Here is a 22,503-nt window from a genome sequence, read left to right on the forward strand (position 1 = left end):
AATACAAACAGGGGTAGTATAGACAAGGGACAGAACTATGTGACTTTGATGGATCTGGTCAAAGAAAACATCTTGGAATTGTAAATGGACTTGGAGGGGTATGGACAATTCAAGAGGAGAAAGCATTTTAGCCTTGCAGAGAGCAGCAGTGATGATGGCAGGAGACTAGCAAGGATGGGGCAAGCTCTGGTGGCTGAGAAGTATTGTGGACTGGGTGTGTTGGGAGCTGTCCAGGGTCTACAATTTGGAGGAAAGGGAATTCTCAAGGTCTTCTGTGTACGCAGGGCTCACCTGGATTGCACCTTTAAAGTAGCAAAAAAATTTATTTGTGGCTTTATCTACCTTCATCCTCAAATAGCTAAAACATTTCCCCTCTTCAAAAATTCTTACAGTAAGAGGTTCTCTTAGGAGAAGGCAAAAGTCTTAGTAACACTATTCATGTTAAGGATACCCTTCTGCTCAGAATTCATGTAATTGGGATTGTCTTAAATCTGAGCCATTCTATCATTACAGACTCTGAGCCTATTGCCACTTACATTGTAGTGTCTTCTCCAAGATTCCATGTGATCCGAATGGAAACAGGAGGAGTTCAGGGATGTCCCAAGCTTGTTTGAGTTCCACCTCCCTGACTTAGGTGGCGAGGAAATGGATATGTGGAGCCTAAGCATCCTCATCTATAGAATGGGAATAAACCCTGCTTCAAAACTGAGAATGCAATGAAAGAAAGTGCCTGAGCTGTTGGGTTTTTGATGTGAATTTCTTCCCTGTGTCATTTATAACATCTGTAAAATTGATGAAGATACGAAAAGGACATCTCATTTCCACGATTATGCCCCCACCCCCAGAGCAATCAACTTCTTGAATTATTTTCACATTAAAGGCTTCCTCTGCTGTTGTCTACTTGGTGCTGAATGTAGATGTGAAGTGTGAGCATTCGATCACAACAGCAAATCCTTGCTAACAAAAGGGAACAAATCTCTGGATATGTCTCTTTGCCTTTCCTGAAACCTGTTGGTGAGGAGAGCTCTAAAAATAGTCTTTGTTCTTAGAGCATAAGCCTGGAGAGAAAACCAAGGGATAGAGAATTGCTGGAAAGGAAAATGGCAATGGATGAGACACCAGATAAAAGCAGAGTTGATCAATGTTGTGGGTAGGTTTGTGGTTGACTCTTACTGGGAAGGTGTTAAGAAGGTAGACACCCAATGGGTGAGTCAAATATTGTAACCTAGGTAATGTGTATTTCTCTTGCTTCTGACCCAGTGAAATATAAATGTGCAAATAACTTCTGGAACTCCAGGTATTCCTCAGCTGAGACACTCATGGTTGTGGGGAGGTAGTTTGCTTGTGAAAACACGTATCTCTTGATCATGGCAAAGTGTTGTTAATATGTATTATTGAGTCCCTGTGAAGCCTTGTGATAATGCTGGATGCTAGCCATTTAGAAGCTGGCACTGGTCTTTATGTGCTGGTCAGGGTAGTAGTAGGTAAAACATCTTGAGTTTTTAAATTAAAATGTCTGAATTATTTGCTTTGTAGGATAGTCGCCGCTTTCTCAATCACCTAAATGACAGACTTGGTGACCAAAGAAGGTAGGATGTCTTTTAGAGTATTCTGTTGACTCGGTGTGTTTTGAAGATGTCTAATATTTTTAAAGCATGTCTAGGACCTGTTGCATTTTTAGGAGAGAATTGAGTGCTATGGAACTGTCCATTGATGAGAAATCTAGGATGATCAGACTTCCTACCCAGTGATTCACTTGAGTGCACTTAAAAATTATCTGTTAGTCTTTAGCATGTTTCTTTGATTTGGGACATTTTTGATACTACAGCCTCCAGAAAGTCCATAGATTTTGTGAAGAGTGATTTTTTTTTTTTGAGGCTTGAGGTCATTGGGGATAAGCATCTAATGGACAGTTGAGTTCCTGATGCGACAGTTACTGGCTAACTTCTTTCTTTGTGAATTCTGCAAAGCCATTCGGTTGAGATAGCACAGCGGTAAGCATGGTTCATAGACTACCAGGTGGAGCTTTAAAATCCTTTTGTGGGAGTTTCCCATTTGTATGTTTGAAACCCCTACCATACTCCATGCAAAGAGACTTGATGGTGTACACTAATTATAAGTATTTTTGTTGAAGAGCCTCTGGGTTGTGCTTGGGATCAATCTATATTTCACTTTGTAATTGTGAGGTGTTTTGCAGGGTATATTCATTTCCATGTATTGCTGCTTTCGCTGATGGACATGAGGTATGTTCGTCCATCTTGGGAGTTGGGAAGGTGGTGGGGCAATGAAAACCAGTTAGGTTAAACTTCACTCTCATTTCTCAAAAGGAAGCTAACATCTCTGAGTAGCTTCAACTCTCAAACTGATGTGTCCATAACATTACTGATGGTCCACTTGAGGGCTCTGGGCTATATGGGTACTAGTGAAAAGGAATTTTAGGATCCACACTGTACATATGAAGTCAACTATGGAAACCTTGCCTCATTTTACCCTCTTGATGGGAAACATTCATGCAGAATCAAGGGGGTGATTTCCTTGCCTCTTTGCTTCTAGTTGATGTCTCCTCATTTCCTCAATTGGAGCCACGCTTTCTCTTCCTATACTATAAGGCATGGAAGTATGGGACTTTATAGATGATGTGCCTTTATAGGAAAGTATCTTATGGTCCAAGTATAGTGCTTTGTAGTCTAAGGTTGATCAGTTTATTTTCACCCTCTTTGGTTTCTGGAGGAACAAGGTCCTTCATGTAAAAATGCCCCCCGATACAGCATCTTAGTTTCAGGGTAAGGCCATCACAGGTGTCGGACTCGTGGCACAGCTGAGGTTTCCTGGATCTTGCCTTCAGAGTGTCCTCATTAACCATTTCCTTGGATTGGCTTCAGCCTGCCTTTGCCTCTGAACCCAGGACTTCACTGCTCCTTCTTTGGAATGGATTCCGGCCATCTGATGCCTGTATCTCTGCTCCATCCGTGTTTTCCTTCAGGTTGCTGGGAGGATTCTATTCTCTGCGTGGGTCATCTTTCCAGTTTCCATCCGCTTCTATCGGGGTCCTTACACTTCGCCACACCCTGGCTTCCAGTACCTGTGTGGTGGGGCGAAGCCTACATTTCACCAAAGCGCCACAGTACAGGAAGGACAACCCCCTGAAAGCATGGTGCCAGGCTAACTGGATCCTCCCTAGGCAGAAGCTGGAAACTGAATTTCTTCCTCTCCCATACAAATAAAGATGGAACACAGATCTGTAAGACCTGAAACTGAGAAACTACTAGGAGAAAACCTAAGAGAAACACCTCAAGACACTGATATAGGCAACATTGTTTTTGATAATGCCCACAAAGCACAGCAACAATAACAAAAAACTAGGCAAATGGGACTGTATGAAGCTAAGAAGCTCTTTCAGAGCAAATGATTAACAGTGAACACTGTGACTGGATGGGACAAAATATATGCAAACGCTTCATCTGATGAAGGACTAATATCCAAAATATGACACTCAAAGTATTCAAAGAATCCCAAACTAATCCAGTTAGGAAATGGGCAAAGGATCTAAATAGAAAAGTTTTATTTTGTTTGAAAGGCAAAGAGAATGACAGAGAAAGAAATAAAGATAGAAATAGATAGATAAATCTCTCCCATCTGCTGTCCCCCCACCCCCACCCCAGTGCCTGCAAGAGCCAGGGCTGGGCCAGACCAAAACAGGAGTCCAGAGTTCATTCTGTGTCCTGCATGCGTGGCAGAGACCAAGTACCCATCACCTGCTGCCTCCCAGGGGAGTGCTTTAGCAGGAACCTGGATCACAAGCGGGGCTAGGACTTGAACCCAGGGACTCCAGTATGGGATGGAAGTGTCCCAAGTGGTATCTTAACTGCTGAGCCAAATGCCTGCCCCCAGATAGACCTTTCTTAAAAGAAGAAATACCATCAGTCAACAAATACATGAAAAATGCTCAATACCACTAGCTATCTGAGAAATACAAGTCCAAAGCACAATGAGATCATCATCTCCAATTAGGTTATCATGTTGATATCTGAAGCAGGTATGACAAAATGTTAAACTGATAATCTGCTCATTGAATTTTTTATATTTGAAGTATTTTAAAATAAAAACAAATGCTGGGAAGGGTATAAAGATAAGGAAACTTGAATATTGATGGGAATTCAAATTAATATAGTCATCTTATTAAATGTTCATTTTCATCTACTTGAAAGAAAACTTCTATTTGCTGACTGATTTCCCCCCAAATACCCATGACAGGTGGGGCTCCCTAGGCTGAAGGCGGGAGCTCCATCTGGTCTCCCCCATAGATGGTAAGAACCTAATTACTGGGCCATCATCGGCAGCCTGGCAGGCTGCATTAGCAGGAGGCTGGATTGGAAGCAGAACAGCCAGACTCAAACTAGCACTCAGATACAGGATGTAGCTGTCCCAAGTAGTGGCTTAACCTGTGCCACAACACCTGCCCAACTCCCGTGTTTATCTTGGCACTATTCACGGTGGCCAAAATATAGAACCTAAGCATCTTATCAATGGATGAATGGATAAAGTGTGTGTGTGCTGTGTGTGTATGCTCATACAGTAGAATATTCTTTTCCCTCTCTGCCTTTCAAATCTTAAAAATTAACCTGTTTGAATTTGTATTTGAATAATTTTCTTGGAGTAGTTATAGCATTTTTTCTTCAAGTTATGTTTACCTAAATTTTCATAAGTCAAGTACACACTTAAATTGACTTCATATACCCCAGGGCCGGTGCTGTGCCGCATGAGATTAATCCACTGTCTGGGGCTCTGGCATCCCATATAGGTGCTGGTTCTAGTCCTGGCTGCTCCTGTTCCAATCCTGCTCTCTGCTGTGGCCTGGGAAAGCAATAGAAGATGGCCCAAGTTCTTGGGCCCCTGCACCACGTGGGAGACCAAGAAGAAGCTCCTGGCTTTGGATTGGCATAGCTTTGGCCATTTGTGGCCATTTGAGAAGTGAACCAAAGGAAGAAAGTCCTTTCTCTGTCTCTCCCTCTCACTGTCTGTAACCCTTTAAAATCTTTTAAAAAATAAAAAAATATATCCCAGATCATCTAAAAGGAATTTTAGGATTATAGCAATTTCAAGATTGTTACTTGTATTTATTATAAAGTATATTTCATTGATTCAGCTGTTTTTTGCCTTGAAACTTAATGTAAAGAAATATTTAAAATAATGAAAAATATGAAATAGTAGGTATTTAACATAGATAAGCTTAAGTTATTGTTAGCAAAACTAAGATGGCAATTATGGCTCTATAGGCACTAAAATACATAAACAATATTTGAAAAGAAAATTGTGTGGCTAGAGTCATCTGACACATTTAAATGTGAAATACGTGAAGATTGTGATTTTTTTTTTTTTTTTGGAAACGGGTACCTGAAGATGTGCTTTTCCTATTTTGAACAAATCTAGCTAAGAAGGGAAACAGTAGAATATTAGGATAGTATTATTCTAGGAAAAGCTCAAATTCTGTTTGTAATGGAATAGATTTTGCCTGACTCTTTAACATGAATTTTCTACTTAATTCATACTGAATTTTTCTTACAGATGAGAAAACCAGCAGATGAAAAACTAGAGAAATTTTGGATTGATTTCAACCTAGGAAGTCAGAGCATCACTTTTTATATAGACAACCCTGAGGTAATGGAGTTTAATTCCTCAAGAGACCTAACTGCTTATGGATTGTTCCTGTGTGTGTGTGTGTGTGTGTGTTGTATGCTCATGAGTTTCACAAATCTGTCTTCCAGAGTGCTCTGTGGGATCCAGTAAGACTGTGGAAGGAAACAGTGGTGAATTTCAGCATGATAGGTAAGGTGATAATTTTTAGCTACCCCATATCTAATGCTGTTTGTTTCTATTTCCAGTATATTATTTCAGTATACAGGTTAGGTAGTTGTAGGGAAGATACTGATCTATGCCTTGAGGTAGAGGGAAGGTTACATGGTATGATGGAAGGCACACTGGGCTCAGGGCCAGCATCTGAGTGATAGAGCTGCTGACCCCTTTGTTTTGTAACTTTGAGGTTCAAATACTTCACTAGTTTCTCATTGTAGAAGCAGATATAGTCCTCCAAAAATTAAAAAGTACACTGTATAATTCCATCCTATTTCTGCATATATATCAAAAAGAAAGCCCCAAAAGATACTACTGCCATATTAATTGGAGCATTATTTATAGTAGCTCAAATGTCCAAGGAATTCAAGCACCTGTTGAGGCATGGATAAATACCTTGGTACCCACACGTACAATGGTGTATTGTCCAAATCTAAAAAGGAAGGGAATTTTGACACATGCCGTAATTTGGAGGATACTTGGAGGCTAAGTGAAATAGCAAGTCTCAAAGACAATTCCTATACAATTCCTCTTATCCCTGGAGAGTTCAAATGACTTGTGGAAAAATGGAGTTAAGAGATAAATCAAAATTTCTCAGGGACAGCGCTGTGGCACAGCAGGTTAATGCCCTGGCCTGAAACACCGGCATCCCAAATGGGCACCTGTTTGAGACCCGGCTGCTCCACTTCTGATCCAGCTCACTGCTATGGCCTGGGAAAGCAGCAGAAGATGGCCCAAGTCCTTGGGCCCCTGCACCTGTGTGGGAGACCTGGAAGAAGCTCCTGGTTTTGGATCAGCGCAGCTCTGGCCATTGCAGCTAATTGGGGAGGGAACCATTGGAAGGAAGATCTCTTCCCCTCTCTCCCCCCTCTCCCCTCTCTGTGTAACTGACTTGCAAATAAACTAAATCTTAAAAAAAACTTTCTGAGCATAAGGTCCAAGTTCAAGAACATTTGTAATTGATATCAGTTGTTTAGTCTATCCTACCAGGCACTAAAAGCTGCTGTCCAGGCTTTTTCAAAAAAAATTTAATTAGTTTATTTGAAAGGCACAGCATCAGGGTTGATGTTGTCATACTTAGACCATCTTCTACTGTTTCCCAGGCCATAGCAGAGAGCTGGATCAGAAGTGGAGCAGCTGGTACCTGAACTAACACCCATATGGGATGTCAGCACTGCAGACAGCAGCTTTACCCGTCATGCCACCGTGCTGGCCACCTGTTGTATTTGAGCTCTTTATATATTCTGGTTTTAACCCTCTATCTGTTCCATAGTTTGCAAATAAATTCTCCCGTTCTATTGGATGCCTCTTCACTTTGCTGAATGTTTCTTTTCAGTGGAGAAGCTTCTTAATTTGATTTAATCCCCTTTGTCAGTTTTGGATTTGATTGTGCCTCTGGGGACTGTTCCAAGAACTCTTTGCCTATGACAATGTCTTGCAGGATTTTTCTAGTGTTCTCTAATAATTAGATCAGGTCATAGATTTAGGTCTTTAATCCATGTTGAGTGGATTTTTAGGTAAGATGTGAGGTAGGGATCTTGCTTCATACTTCTGCATGTGGAGATCCAGTTTTCCCAGCACCATTTGTTGAAGAGACTGTCCTTGCTCCAGGGATTGATTTTTAGCTCCTGGGTCAAAGTTAAGTTGGTTGTAGATGCCTGGGTAGATTTCTGGCATTTCTACTCTGTTCCATTTTTCTATCCATCTGTTTTTGTACTGGTACCAGGTTATTCTAACTGCCCTGTAGTATGTCTTTTTTTTAATTTGTTTGAAAGTCTGAGTTATACAGAGAGGAGAGGTAGATACAGGTCTTCCATCTGCTGGTTCACTACCCAGTTGGCCGCCAGAGCTGCGCCGATCCAAAGCCAGGAGCCAGGAGCTTCCTCTGGGTCTCCCACGTGGGTGCAGGAGTCCACAGACCTGGGCCATCTTCCACTGCTTTCCCAGGCCATAGAAGAGAGCTGGACCAGAAGTGGAGCAGCTGGATCTCGAACTGGTGCCCATATGGGATGCTGGCGCTTCAGGCCAGGGCATTAACGCGCTCTACCACAGCACCAGCCCCCTGTAGTATGTCTTAAAATCTCGTATTGTGATGCCTCTGGGTTTGTTTTATGTTGTATAAGATTGCTTTAGCTATTCAGAGTCTCCTGTGTTTCCATATGATTTTCAGCATCAATGTCTCTGTATCCGAGAAGAATGTTTATGTATTTTTGATAGGTATCACATGGAATTTGTCAATTGCTTTTGGTAGTATGGACATTTTGATGGCATCGATTCTTCTAATCCATGAACATGGAAGATTTTCCCTCTTTTTGTGTGTCTTCTATTTCATTCTTCAATGTTTTGTCTTTGACATCCTGGTTAAATTTATTCTAAGGTATTTGATTTGTTATTTGAAACTCGGAGTTAGGCAGAGGTGGAGGGGGAGAGAGAGAGAGGGCTTTGATCCACTGGTTCACTTCCCAAATGGTTGGAGCTGTGCCATTTGTGAAGCCAGGAGCTTCTTCCAGGTCTCCCACAGGGGTGCAGATGCCTAAGGACTTGGGCCATTTTCTACTGATTTCACAGGTGGTAACAGAGTTGGATTGGAAGTGGAGCATCCGGGACTTGAACTGGCGCCTATATGGGATGTTGGTACTGCAGGCAGTAGCCTTACCCACCGCCGCAGCACTGGCCCTGAGTTCCAATAGTCTCTTAGTGGAGTCTTTTTGGATCCCCTATATATAGAATCATGTCATCTGCAAATAAAGGTAGTGTGACTTCCTCGTTCTCAGTTTGTATAACTTTGATTTCTTTTTCTTGCCTAATGGCTCTGTCTAAATCTTTCAGATACATAGTGAATACAGATGGTGAGAGTGGGCATCCTTGTCTGGTTCAAAATCTCAGTGGGAACGCTTCCAACATTTCTCCATTCAATATGATCCTGGCCGTGGGTTTGTCATAAATTGTCTTGAGGAATGTTCTTTCTATATCCCATTTGCTTAAAGTTTTAATCATGAAAGGTTGATGTATTTTATCAAATGCTTTCTCTGCATCTATTGAGATAACCATATGGTTTTTGTTTTTCAAATTGTTAATGAGATGTATCACATTGATTGCAAATGTTGAACCATCCGTGCATACATGGATAAATCCCGTTTGATCTGGGTGAATGATTTTTCTGGTGTGTTGGATTTGATTGGCTGCTACTACGGTGAGGTTTTTTTGCATTTAAATTTTTCAGGGAAACTGGTCTATAGTTCTTTCTCTGCATCTCTTTCAGGTTTAGGAATTAAGGTGATGCTGGCTTCATAGAGGAGTTTGGGAGGATTCCCTCACTTTCCATTGTTTTGAATAGCTTGAGAGATTTGGAGTTCTTTAAATGTCTGGTAGAACTCAGTGCTGGGAGGGTCATTATGACCTTCAATTTCTGTCTTGCTTATTGGTCTCTTTAGGTTTTTGTTTCTTGTGTAATTTTAATTTTCCTACTATTTTTATCTATGGTTTGCTATTTTCTAGTCCTTGAGATGCATTGATGGCTCATTGCTTTGGTGCCTTTCTAAATTATTGATATAGGCACCAATTGCTATAAACTTTCCTCTTAACACTGCTTTTGCTGTATCCCAAAAGTTCTGATATGATGTATTGTCATCTTCATTTCCATGAATTTTTTAATTTCTGTTTTTCTTCAGTGACCCACTGTTCATTCAGGAGCAAGTTCAGTCTCCATGTGTTTGCACATGTTCTAGAGACTCTTGGGTTGTTGATTTCCAGCTTCATTCGATTGTGGTCAGAAAATGAAGGCTATGATTTTGATTTTGTTTGAATTTGCTGACACTTGCTTTATGGCCTAGTATGTGGTCTATTCTAGAGTAAGTTCCATGCACTGGTGGGAAGAATGTGTATTCTGCAGCTGAAGGATTAAAACTTTAGGCGAGTGCCGCGGCTCACTAGGCTAATCCTCCGCCTGCAGTGCTGGCACACCGGGTTCTAGCCCCGGTCGGGGTGCCGGATTCTGTCCCGGTTGCCCCTCTTCCAGGCCAGCTCTCTGCTGTGGCCAGGGAATGCAGTGGAGGATGGCTCAAGTGCTTGGGCCCTGCACCCCATAGGAGACCAGGATAGGCACCTGGCTCCTGCCATCGGATCAGCGCGGTGTGCTGGCTGCAGTGCGCCAGCCGCAGTGGCCATTGGAGGGTGAACCAACGGCAAAGGAAGACCTTTCTCTCTGTCTCTCTCTCACTGTCCACTCTGCCTGTCAAAAAAAAAATTCTTTATCCATTAGGTTTATTTGGCCTATAGTATCGAATTAACTATTGTTTCCTTTTTGTTTTTCTGTTTGGTTTATCTGTCCATTGTCAAAAGTGAGGTATTGAAGTCCCGCATTACTATTGTGTTGGAGTCTATCCTTCTATATCCATTAAAATTCCTTTTTAATAGCTAGGTACCTTGTAATTTGATGCATACACGTTTACAATAGTCACATCTTCCTGCTAAGTTGATCTCTTAATCATTATATAGTGCCCATATTTATTAACAGTTTTTCTGTTGTTTTTGTCTGATACTAAGCTGGCTACACCAGCTGTTTTTTGGTTTCTGTTAGCATGGAATATCTCTTCCCATCCTTCCACTTTCAGTCTGAATGTATCTTTGTTGGTGAGATGTTTCTTGTAGGCAGCAAATAGATGGGTGTTTTTTAATCCATTCAGTCATTTTAACTGGAGAGTGTAGTCATTTATATTCAAGGAGACTATCGATAAGTAGTGACTTCACCCTGCCATATTTTCCATAGATATTCCTATTGTTTACTTTGGATTTCCTTTGTACTTTTACTGGGAGGTTTCCTGCCTTGACCTCTTCCATAGTGATGACCATGTTTCTGTGTTTGTGTGCAGCAAATTCTTTCCATTTCTGTTATGGAAGGTTGTCATTTTTCCTTTCATAAATGAGAGCTTTGCAGAGTACAGTATTTTTGGTTGACAGATTTTTTTTTCCTCTTAAGACTTGTGCTATATCTTGCTGTTCTCTCCTAGCCTGTAGGGTTTCTTATGAGAAGTCAGCTGTGAGTCTATTTGGAGATCCCCTGACAGTAATATAGCATTTCTCTCATGCACATCTTAGAAACTTATGTTTTACTGTGGAGAATATGACTACAATGTGTCTTGGTGGAGATATTTTCTGGTCTATGAGAAGTTCTATGTACTTTCTATACTTGGACATCCTTTTCTTTCCCCAAATTAGGGAAGTTTTCTGTACCTATTTCACTAAAAAGGCCTTCTAATGTGTTCTGTCTCTCCACACCTTTATGAACTCCTAAAACCTATGTTGGGTCATTTGCTAGTATCCCATAAATCTTCAGTGTTGTTTAGTTTTCTAATTTCTTTTTTTTTGTCTGATTGATAAATTTCCAATGATTTGTCTTCTAACTTGCATATTCTTCTGCCTCACTGAGTTTGATTTTTCCACTGTATTTTTTGTTTGATCCTCAATTTTTCCCATAGTAATTTGATGGTTTCAAGTCTTGGATTTAGATTCTTGATCCATTTTTGAGTTTTTTTTAAAGATTTTGAGAGATAGAGAAAGGGAGAGACAGAGAAGGGTCTTCCATCTGCTGGTTCACTCCCCAGGTGGCCACAATGGCCAGAGCTGAGCTGTTCTGAAGCCAGGAGCCGCCTCATGGTTTCTGAGCCTCCTGCTAATGTAGAGCCTGGAATACAGTAATGATAGCTCAGGTGGTTGGGTTCCTGGCTCCCAGCTTTGGCCCCGACCTGGAGTAAGTATTTGGGGAGTGAACCAATGAATGAGAGCTCTATTTCTGCATTTCTCTGACTCGCCTCATAAATTTTTAAAAGTCTGTTGAAAAGAGGAAATCCAAATGGCCAACAGACACATGAAAAAATGTTCAAGATCACTAGCAATCAGGGAAATGCAAATCAAAACCACAATGAGGTTTCACCTCACCCCGGTTAGAATGCCTCACATTCAGAAATCTACTAACAACAGATGCTGGAGAGGATGTGGGGAAAAAGGGACACTAACCCACTGTTGGTGGGAATGCAAACTGATAAAGCCACTATGGAAGACAGTCTGGAGATTCCTCAGAAACCTGAATATAGCCCTACCATAAAACCCAGCCATCCCACCCCTTGGAATTTACCCGAAGGAAATTAAATTGGCAAACAAAAAAGGGTCTGCACCTTTAATATTTATTACAGCTCAATTCACAATAGCTAAGGCCTGGAACCAACCCAAATGCCCATCAACAGTAGACTGGATAAAGAAATTATGGGACATGTACTCTATATAATACTATACAGCAATAAAAAACAATGAAATCCAGTCATTTGCAACAAAATGGAGGAATCTGGAAAACATCATGCTGAGTGAAATAAGCCAGTCCCAAAGGGACAAATATATGTTCTCCCTGATCGGTGACAACTAACCAAGCACCAAAAAGGAAACCTGCTGTGAAGTGAAATGGACACTATGAGAAACAGTGACTTGATCAGCCCTTGTCCCGACTGTTGATATACAATTTAATATTTTATCCCTTTTAGTATTTTTGTTTGTTCTACTTAATACTATTGGTTGAACTCTGTAATTAACACACAATTATTCTTAGGTGTTTAAATTTAACTGAAAAGTGATCTATGTTAAATATAAGAGTGGGAATAAGAGAGGGAGATGTACAATTTGGGACATGCTCAAGATGACTTGCCCCAAATGGTGGAGTTAGAAATGTGCCAGGGGATTCCAATACAATCCCATCAAGGTGGCATGTACCAATGCCATCTCACTAGTCCAAGTGATTAATTTCAGTTCACAATTGATGGCTCTGATAGGTCTAAGAGTCAAAGGGATCACACAAACAAGACTAGTGTCTGCTAATACTGACAGAATCAAAAAGGGAGAGAACGATCCATCATGGGAAGCGGGATACACAGCAGACTCATAGAATGGCAGATGTCCTAAACGGCACTCTGGCCTCAGAATCAGCCCTTAAGGCATTTGGATTGGCTGAAGAGCCCATGAGAGTATTTCAGGCATGGAAAGCCAAGACACTCTGGCCAAAAAAAAGAAATGACCTAAATGAAGGATCTCTGCGAGTGAGATCCCAGCCAAAATAAGGGGCCATCAAAGGAGGAGGTACCTTTCTCTGAAGAGGGGAGAGAACTTCCACTTTGACCCTGTTGGAATAAGATCAAAGTCGGAGAACCCTAAAGGCTTCCATAGCCTTGGCAACTCATGACAAGAGCCTAGGGAGATTACTGACGCCATAAACAAGAGTGTCAATTTGCTAAGTCAACAACAGGAATCACTGTGCACTTACACCTCATGTGGGATCTCTGCCCTTAATGTGTTGTTCAATGTGAATTAATGCTATAACTAGTACTCAAACAGTATGTTTCACTTTGTGTTTCTGTGTGGGTGCAAACTGTTGAAATATTTACTTAATATATACTAAATTGATCTTCTGTATATAAAGATAATTGAAAATGAATCTTGATGTGAATGGAATGGGAGAGGGAGCAGGAGATGGGAGGGTTGCAGGTGGGAGGGAAGTTATGGGGGGGGAAGCCATTGTAATCCATAAACTACTTTGGAAATTTATATTTACTAAATAAAAATAAAAAGTCTGTTGAAATGGAGGTGGATTATTCTGTTTTGTATATTGGGAACATTGAATTTTATTGTGAATTTTAGAAATAACAAATTTCAGAGATTGAATATTGTGTTTGGTATATTTGCAAGTAAAATACTTGTTGCAGATGGTAACTCCATAAAAACAAAATGCTCTTTAAAAAACTGGCTTGTGGGGCCAGTACTATGGTGTAGTGGTTAAGGCCACCGCCTGCAGTGACAGCATCCCATATGGGTGTCGGTTCGAGACCCAGCTGCTCCACTTCTGATCCAGCTCTTTGCTATGGCCTGGGAAAGCAGTGGAAGATGGCCCAAGGCCTTGGGCTCCGGTACCCACGTGGGAGATGTGGAAGAAGCTCCTGGCTTCTGGCTTCAGATTGGCACAGCTCCAGCCATTGCGGCCATCTGGGGAGTGAACCATTGGATGGAAGACCTTTCTCTCTGCCTCTCCTTCTCTCTGTATAACTGACTTTCAAGTAAAATTTAAAAACTAGCTTGTGGAAGACCTCCATTTCCTTGCTGCTGAGCTAAACTAGTTCATGTTTTCACAAGATCAACCACACATTTAATAAACAACATACACATTTAATAAAAATCAAATTTTAATGATTTCTCTTCATCCTATTGTTATAGAAAAATATGAATAGTTAACAGATAACCCAGGGACTGTCATTGAGACATAGTGGGTTAAATTGCTGCCTGTAATGCTGGTATCCCATATGAGTGCCAGTTCAAGTCCCAGCTGTTCTACTTCCAATCCAGCTCATGGCCTGGGAAAAGCAGTAGAAAATAGTCTGGGTGTTTGGGATCCGGCCACCCATGTGGGAGACCTGGAAGAAGCTCTGATTTAGCCTGGCCCAGCCTCAGCCATTGCAGCCATATGGAGACTGAACCAGCAGATGGAAAATTGTGTGTGTGTGTGTGTGTGTGTGTCTCCCTCTCTGTAAATCAGAAATATCACACTGCCAGTATTTAAGATGTCATCTTAAAATGGAACCTTTTTGAATATTGATGGGCCTCATTATATTTTTCATTAGAAACCGAGAGGATGACTATGTTCCTCATTTGCCTGAAGCAGCCTCTTGTTATCAGCAAGAAAGAGGTGAGGAGAATAGAAATCCACTTTGACTTACAGCTCACCATATCACAAGCTGCCATTCAAGCCTTAGGAGAAGACAAACAGGTAGCAGATTTAATTCTTATTTGAAAATGCTTTCGTGTCTTACATTTCCTTGTTGGCTTTTGATAGATGTGAATGTTGGCTCTCAAAATCCTTGTTCTCCTGAATGCACGGTGAAGAGTTGAGTGTTCTGAGTTCTAATCCCACTTCTTCCTTTTCCTGTGTCCTTGTCTTACCTGTGTAGCACTCAGGCCCTCCTAATGAGCCTCAAAGTGCTTAATTCCCTTTTCTGTGCACTGTGGGAAGCTTTTCCGGGGTAACATCACCTCCCACCACTTCCTGGGGTTCCAAGGACGTTCACTGTGGTTCTCTTGGCACTTCTCTCTCTGCTTCTCCTGTTCTTGGGTTGAATTATTGGGAATAGGATTTCTTTATTTTTAAAAAAGATTTATTTATTTGAAATTCAGAGGTACAGAGAGAAATCTATCTACTTATCCACTCCCCAGATGGCCAGAGCGTGGCCAGTCCAAAACCAGGAACCAGGAGTTTCTTCTGGGTTTTCATGTATGCAGGGGCCTATGTCCTTGGACCATCTTCCACTGCTTTCCTAGATGCAGGGAGCTGGATCAGAAGTGGAACAGCCAGGACTTAAATGGGTGACCATATGGGATGCCAGCACATTAGGCTGTGGCTTAACCCTCTGTGCCACAGCACTGGCCCCAGGAATAGGATTGTTTTTAAAATAGAGTTAGATCTTCCTTCCTTTGATTCACCCACCAGTTGGCCGCTACAGCCGGAACTATGCCGATCTGAAGCCAGGAGCCAGGTGCTTCTCCCTGGTCTCCCATGTGGGTGCAGGGCCCAAGCACTTGGGCCATCCTCCATTGCCTTCCTGGGCCACAGCAGATAGCTGGACTGGAAGAGGAGCAACTGGGACTAGATGCTGGTGCCAGAGGCGGAGGATTAACCAAGTGAGCCACGGCGCTGGCCCCAGGAATAGGATTTCTTGGAGATTTTCAAAGTTCTATCTATTGGTCTTGCCTTGAAGAAAGGTAACTGGGGTTACCATCTCTGACTAGGTTTCCTGTGTCCAAGAACAAGAAGCCTTAATCTATCAGGTGACAGCAGTGCAATGACATTTGTGACAGGAAGACCTGCGGTATGGTGGTAATGGCCAACTGGAGTTGAACAAAGAAGTCAGAGACCTGAGAGAGCAAGTCTTGGCCAATCTCCTTTTGTTTTGAGTTGTACATGAAGGCATATTATACACAATAAACGGTCCTTGAATATGTACCAAAGACTCACCTTGAATGAAGAGATCATTCCATGGGTGAGAACGAGAAATAAGTTACAGGAGAACCAGTCACATAATCTCCTCCCCCGATCACACTGTGTGTGAATTGGACTGCCGGATATGTTTACCTTTTCTCACAAACCATACCAGTATCCATGTGTTTCCACACTTCACAAAATGAATAATTAATAATGAATAACAATAATGAATGGTTTGGGACAAGAATGGAAGTTTGTGTGTGATGAAGCCACAGTTTCCAGCATGTGAGACTCCTTGAGAAAGAAATTGGAATCGAGGATCCTACAGCTGGGAGCTCACTACATTTTTCTCAGAGACAGACTCAGTTCCTGAGTGCAACAGGATTAGAAATAACCAAGAGGGCTAGACGTGGGCCAGAGAAGAGACTGAAGATACAAGGGGAGAAAAGTTAAGAGTAGGTACCAGTCAGCCAGCACTGGCCTTGGAGGGAGGGGGTATGGAAGAACCAAAACCAGTGTAGTCCTACAAGAGCAGAAACTGAAGACCAGCCTCTTCTCATCCATCACTGTGCTGTGTTCTAAGCTTTAAACTTTCCTGGATGCTTTTAAAGGCTACAACTTTTAAAATTATTGCTTATTTGCTTTTATTAAAGTCAGAGGTCTTCACCCACTGGTTCACTTCCCAGTGATGCTTGCAATAGCCAAAGTTGGAGAAGACTGAAGCCAGGAGCCTGGAGCTCAGTTCAGGTCCCCCATGTGGGTTGCAGGGACCCAAGCACTTGAGCCGTTACTGCTGCCTCCCCAGGTGTGCATCAGCAGGAAGCTGAGTGGAATGTGGAGCAGCCTGCACAGGCAACTGCTTTTAAAGGTCACGTGGCTTTGGGCTTGTTTCAGGTGTTGCCAGACCAGATGAAAACCTCCCAGGAACTTCCTTCTAAATTTGAGAAAGAAGACACTGGGGTTCTTAGTAGCCACGATGGAGAGGCAGGTATGTGGGGAACTGACAAAACTCTGACTCTGAACAGTGATGATGAAAGCTAGCTTGGAAGAAGTCACTGAACTCCCAGCATCATATCAGAGTTTGACCATGATAGTGCCCCTGGAGAAGATCTGCTCAGAGCCTGGAATCATTTCCCCCACTTCAATACGTATTTCCTCTGGGTCCATTGGAAATGACAAAGAGCAAATGCTGAGGGTAGCAGGGAGCAGGAGGTGGGGTTGGAGAGTCTTCCCTCCAAGCCAGCATTGGACTAGATTGGACACATCTTTTCGGTTATGTTCCATGGTTGGTTTTTGGGATTTGCCATTTGAGGCGGGACCTAATTACCAGCTCTTACTGGAGAATGGTACAGTGCCTGGGGTGTGAAATCCGTGAAGGGCAATGCAGTATGTAGTATAGTGCGTGCTTATGTTTTTAAAATTGTTTTTGTGCATGCTATTGTTATGTGACACATTCTTTTCTCTCTCTTGGTTTTAAAGATTTGTAATTTTTAAAGAGGGAGGGGGATTCCATCTGCTGGTTCACTACCCAGATGGCCACAATGGCCACCATTGGTCCACACTGAAGCCAGGAGCTTCACCTAGATCTCCCATGTGGGTGACAAAGATCCAAGCACTTGGGGGCATTTTCCACTATATTTCCTAGGTCATCAGCAGGGAGCTGGGTGGGAAGTGGAGTAGCCCATGTGGAATGCCAGCATTGCAGGTGGTGGCTTTACCTGTTACGCCACAGTGCCAGTCCCATCCTTTTCTTACTGTGTGCAGAGCAGGCGGAAGAATCCACCAACGAGGTGAAAGGCATGAGTGAAGATGACCGTTGCCTGATAACGCTCCCCATTAATGACAATTCCCAGCTGCCTGTGAGTATGGGGGCGCTGGGAGCTGGGCTGTGATCTGGGTCTCCAGGGACGGTGATAGGAAGCTGCCTCTGCTTACAAGGAGGACATTTTTTTCTGGCCAAACTATGAATGCCTGGAGACTCCCTTTCTGTAGATGAGCTTTGCTTGCTGTGTTCTTGAGTTCTCTCCTTCCCTTCAATGTGGCTTTGCTACAAAACGCATGAGTTGGTTGTCCTCTGCCTCGTACCTTCATTTGGGATCTGGACACTGAATGTCTGAAACTCACATAGGGAACAGAGTATGAATGTGCTGTGAGGATTTTGTTAACAAACACAGGGGAATTTTTCACATATATTGATATCTTTTAAGTCTTTGGGAAACTGCTTCTACAGTAGTGCCAATGCTGCGAGACATTTTGTGAGTCTCGCTTTTCTGAGAGCAGATACGAATTTTTTTGAAATAGCCTACAGCCATTTGGAGCAGCAATTTCTTTCTTTTTTTTTTTTAAGATTTATTTATTTGAAGGCAGAGTTAGATCGAGAATGAGAGAATGAGAATGTCTCTTCCAGCTGCTGGTTCGCTCCCAATTGGCTGCAATGGTGCCAGGCCAGGCTGAAGTCAGGAGCCTGGAACTCCATCCGGTCTCCCACACGGGTGCCAGGGCCCCAAGTACTTCCACTGTCTTCGGCTGGTTTCCCAGGAGCGTCAGCAGGGAGCTAGATCAGAAATGGAGCAGCCAGGACTTGAACTGGCACTCACACTGGGGGGCTGGTGCAGCAGGTGGTGCTCTTCCCTGCCATGCCACAATGCTGGCTGAAGCAAACTCAGTTATTAGTGAATGAAGAGCCTGGAGTCTTAGTATTCAATGGATTTGCTTCTCTGGTAGGGTTTAAAGTAGTTCCAAAAGACTGAACACACGGACTTCATAGCTACCATAATCCTCTTGTTTTTCTGCAGCCAACAGAAACTACTGATCATTCACCTGAGAGAGAGAAGCTGGACCAGGCACAGGATGGTGAGATTTTCTTCTATCGTTGACTCGAGTGGTCTGCTTGTTCAGATGCCTACTTAGATGTTTACCATTTTTTGTCGTTAATTTTTGTCTCTAGAAGTTACTTCAGGGCCTGAGTATTCTTCAGATTTGCAAGAATCGCCAGTTAAAAATCAGACTCCTGAAGCAAGTGACAAAACGAGGTAAGTGGTGTTCAATGCTGATGAACCACAGGGAGCATAGCTGATATGAGTCTGCAGGTCCTCAGTGGAGGTTTTCTCCCACTCCTGCATGTTGTCACCTCCCACTTAAGGAGAGCACACTGTGTTTTCTGAACACTTTTTTTTTTTTTTTTAAAGATTTGAAAGGCAGACTGACAGGCAGAGATCTTTCATCCACTGGTTCACTCCCCAAATGGCCACTACAGCCAGGGTTGGGCCAGGCCAAAGTCAGGAGTCAGGGACACCATCTGGGTTTCCCACATGGTTATCAGGGGCCCAAGCACATGGGCCATCTTCTACTCTCCAAGGTGCATTATCAGGGTGCTGGATCAGAACTGGAGCAGCCAGGACTTGAACCAGCATTCAGATATGGGATGCCGGCATTGCAAGTGATTGCTTAGCCCGCTGTGCCACAACACCAGCCCCTGGAGAGCACTTCGGAGTAGTGTGGGCGAGTTCTGCTGATCCATGGCCCCGTCAATATATCCTAGGGTTACCTTTGGCAGTGTATTTTTTGGCTGTAAAATGCTGAATTTGAGATCAAAGGACACAAGATCAGTGTGAAAACCTCTCTGTATGCTAACAATTTGATATTTAAATAAAATCTATACCATTTACAATAGTGTTAACAACATAATAGCATTCTTAGGGGTTAACTTGAGAGATTTGTTAGCCTACACATACACATTGAAAGCCACAGCACTGCTGAGGGATATTAAGATATAAGCATAGTTGTGTTCTTGATACAAGACTTACAAGATTGGTTCAAGTTCCTCCAGAATTGACCTGTGGGTTCAACATAACCCCTGACTCAAATCCTCAAATGCTTTTTGTCTCTTAACGAAACTGATGGGGCCAGCATTGTGGCATTGGGGGTTAAGCTGCCGCCGCCTGTGATGCTGGCATCCCATGGGGGCACAGGTTTGAGTCCTCAATGCTCCACTTCCTATCCAGCTCCCTGCTTACGGCTTGGGAAAGCAGTAGAAGATGGCCCAAGTCCTTGGGCTCCTGTACCCACATGTTGAGACCTGGAAGAAGTTCCTGGCTCAGCCTTGGCCGTTGCAGCCATTTGCTGAGTGAACAAGTGGATGGAAGACCTCTCTGTTTCTTCCTCTTTCAATGTAACTCTGACTTTCAAATAAAAAAAATCTGGAAACAAAACTTGGCAAACTATTTCTAAACTTCTTGCGGAAAATTAAAGGACCTTTTAATAGTCAATTTTTTAAAAAGAGGCAGAGTTCTAGACAGAGGGAGAGACAGAGAGGTCTTCCATCTGCTGGTTCACCCCATAAATGGTTGCAGCAGTCAGAGCTGGGTGGATCCCAGGGGCCAGGAGCTTCTTCTGGATCTCCAACGTGGGTGCAGGGGCCCAAGGACTTGGGCTATTGTCCACTGCTTTCTCGGCTTGTTAGGGAGCTGGATCGGAAGTGGAAAATCCAGGCCTTGAACCAGCACCCATATGGGATGCCAGCACTGCAGGCGGAGTCGGGGCCTACTAAGCCACAGCGCCACCCCAAGCGCTTGGGGGCATTTTCCACTATTTTTCCTAAGTCGTCAGCAGGGAGCTGGGTGGGAAGTGGAGTAGCCCATGTGGAATGCCAGCATTGCAGGTGGTGGCTTTACCTGCTACGCCACAATGCCAGTCCCATCCTTTTCTTACTGTGTGCAGAGCAGGCGGAAGATCCACCAGCCAGGATACCTGTGACCCACATCAGAATGCCTGCATGTGATGTCCTTCTGGGTCTGACTGCAGCTTCCTGCTAATGGAGGCTGTGGTGCTGCCTCAAGTTGTTGGGTCCCTGCACCCACCTGGGAGCTGTTGCAGACATTTAGGAAGTGAACCAGTGGATGCGAGTTCGTTCCTCTACCTCTCAGAAAAAAATTCTCTTAAGATCACTGTTAGAGGCCGGCGCCGCGGCTCAATAAGCTAATCCTCTGCCTGCGGCGCCGGCACCCTGGGTTCTAGTCCTGGTCGGGGCGCCAGATTCTGTCCCGGTTGCCCCTCTTCCAGGCCGGCTCTCTGCTGTGGCCAGGGAGTGCAGTGGAGGATGGCCCAAGTGCTTGGGCCCTGCACCCACATGGGAGACCAGGATAAGCACCTGGCTCCTGGCTTCGGATCAGCGCAGTGCGCCGGCTGCAACGCACCAGCCATAGCGGCCATTGGAGGGTGAACCAACAGAAAAATAGGAAGACCTTTCTCTCTCTCTCTCTTACTGTCCACTCTGCCTGTCCAAAAAAAAAAAAAAAAACTGTTAGAGTGAAAAGATAGGCTTCACTTTTGCAGAAAACATTTGAAAAGCATATATTTGATAAAGTCCTTTATCAAATATTGAGAAAACTTAACATATTTGATATACAAAAGTAAAACCAAAGGAAAGTATTAGCAAAATATTTAAACAGTTCCCTCACCAAGGAAGATACATAGGGTAGATAAACATATGAAAATTTACTTAATATCATTAGTTATCTGGGAAATTTAAATAAAAAGTATAATTAGATGCACAAAACATCTGTTAGAATGACTACAATTAGGTTGTGCCACCTGCTGGTGAGAAATATAGAGCAACTGGAACTTAGATATTTCTGGTAGTTTCTTAAAATGTTAAATACATACCAACCCCCTGACCTATTGAGCTATTTATTCTGTATTTCCCAAGAGAAATGTCAGTGTATGTCCACACTAAGTGGAATCCTGTAGTACTTGTATTTCTGTGCCTGATGTATCACAACACAGTGACCTTCAAGTTCATCCGGGGTGTTGTGTAGGGTGGATTTCCTCCCTTTTTTAGCTGTGTAGTATTCTGTTATGTATAAACACCTCATTCCTTGGCCATTCATGTGCTAACAGGCACTTAGATTGATTTTGTATCTCAACTGTTGTGAATGCTGCTGCAATGAATGTGGGAGTACAGATAGCTCTTCCATATACAGATGTCAATTCTTTTTATTTTTATTTGAAAGACAGGGTTACAGAGAGGTAGAGTAAGCGAAGTCTTCCTTCTGCTGATTCACTCCCCAGATAGCTGCAACAGCTGGAGTTGAGCTGATCTGAAGCCAGGAGTTTCTTCTGGGTCTCTCATGTGGGTTCAGGGGCCCAAGGACTTGGGTCATTCTCTGCTGCTTTCCCAGGGGCACTAGCAGGGAGATGGATTAGAAGTGGAGCAGCCAGGACTCAAACTGGTGCCCATGTGGGATGCTGGCACTGCAGGCTGGGGATTTAACTCGCTGAGCCATAGCGCCAGCCCTTGATGTAAATTCTTTTGACTATATATGCCAAATAGTAGGATTATTGGTACATTAATTCTATTTTTAATTTTTTGAAGAACCATAAACCTATTTTCCATAGCAGCTGTACTATCTTACATTCCCACCAACCTGTATGAAGTTTCCATTTGCTTTATCTCCTTGCCAATACTTACTCTTTGTTATTGTTTTTATTTTGATAACAGCAGACTCTATGTCTGATAGGTTAATAATCCAAAACGTATAAATACAACTCAATAGCAAGGAACCAAACAATTCTAATAAGAAATGGGCAAAGAACTTGAAAAGATAGTTTTCCAAAAAAAGTCACTGTTGAGGAAAAGCTTTTGT

General features: G+C 42.9%; 1 protein-coding gene across 1 annotated transcript in view; it reads left to right on the forward strand.

The window, feature by feature from the left end:
* The window catches only part of SYCP2L (synaptonemal complex protein 2 like), a 192,242-nt gene that overhangs the window by 20,646 nt on the left and 149,093 nt on the right, over nucleotides 1-22,503 (forward strand). The window contains exons 10-18 of the mRNA XM_062187104.1: nucleotides 1,537-1,589; nucleotides 2,198-2,243; nucleotides 5,566-5,658; nucleotides 5,766-5,826; nucleotides 14,505-14,650; nucleotides 16,754-16,847; nucleotides 17,624-17,718; nucleotides 18,655-18,712; nucleotides 18,807-18,891. Of these exons, the coding sequence (XP_062043088.1) occupies nucleotides 1,537-1,589; nucleotides 2,198-2,243; nucleotides 5,566-5,658; nucleotides 5,766-5,826; nucleotides 14,505-14,650; nucleotides 16,754-16,847; nucleotides 17,624-17,718; nucleotides 18,655-18,712; nucleotides 18,807-18,891 (731 nt within the window). The remainder of the gene's footprint in view (nucleotides 1-1,536; nucleotides 1,590-2,197; nucleotides 2,244-5,565; nucleotides 5,659-5,765; nucleotides 5,827-14,504; nucleotides 14,651-16,753; nucleotides 16,848-17,623; nucleotides 17,719-18,654; nucleotides 18,713-18,806; nucleotides 18,892-22,503) is intronic.

The sequence above is a fragment of the Lepus europaeus genome, chromosome 3, assembly GCF_033115175.1.
Source record: "Lepus europaeus isolate LE1 chromosome 3, mLepTim1.pri, whole genome shotgun sequence".
Classification (NCBI taxonomy): domain Eukaryota; kingdom Metazoa; phylum Chordata; class Mammalia; order Lagomorpha; family Leporidae; genus Lepus; species Lepus europaeus.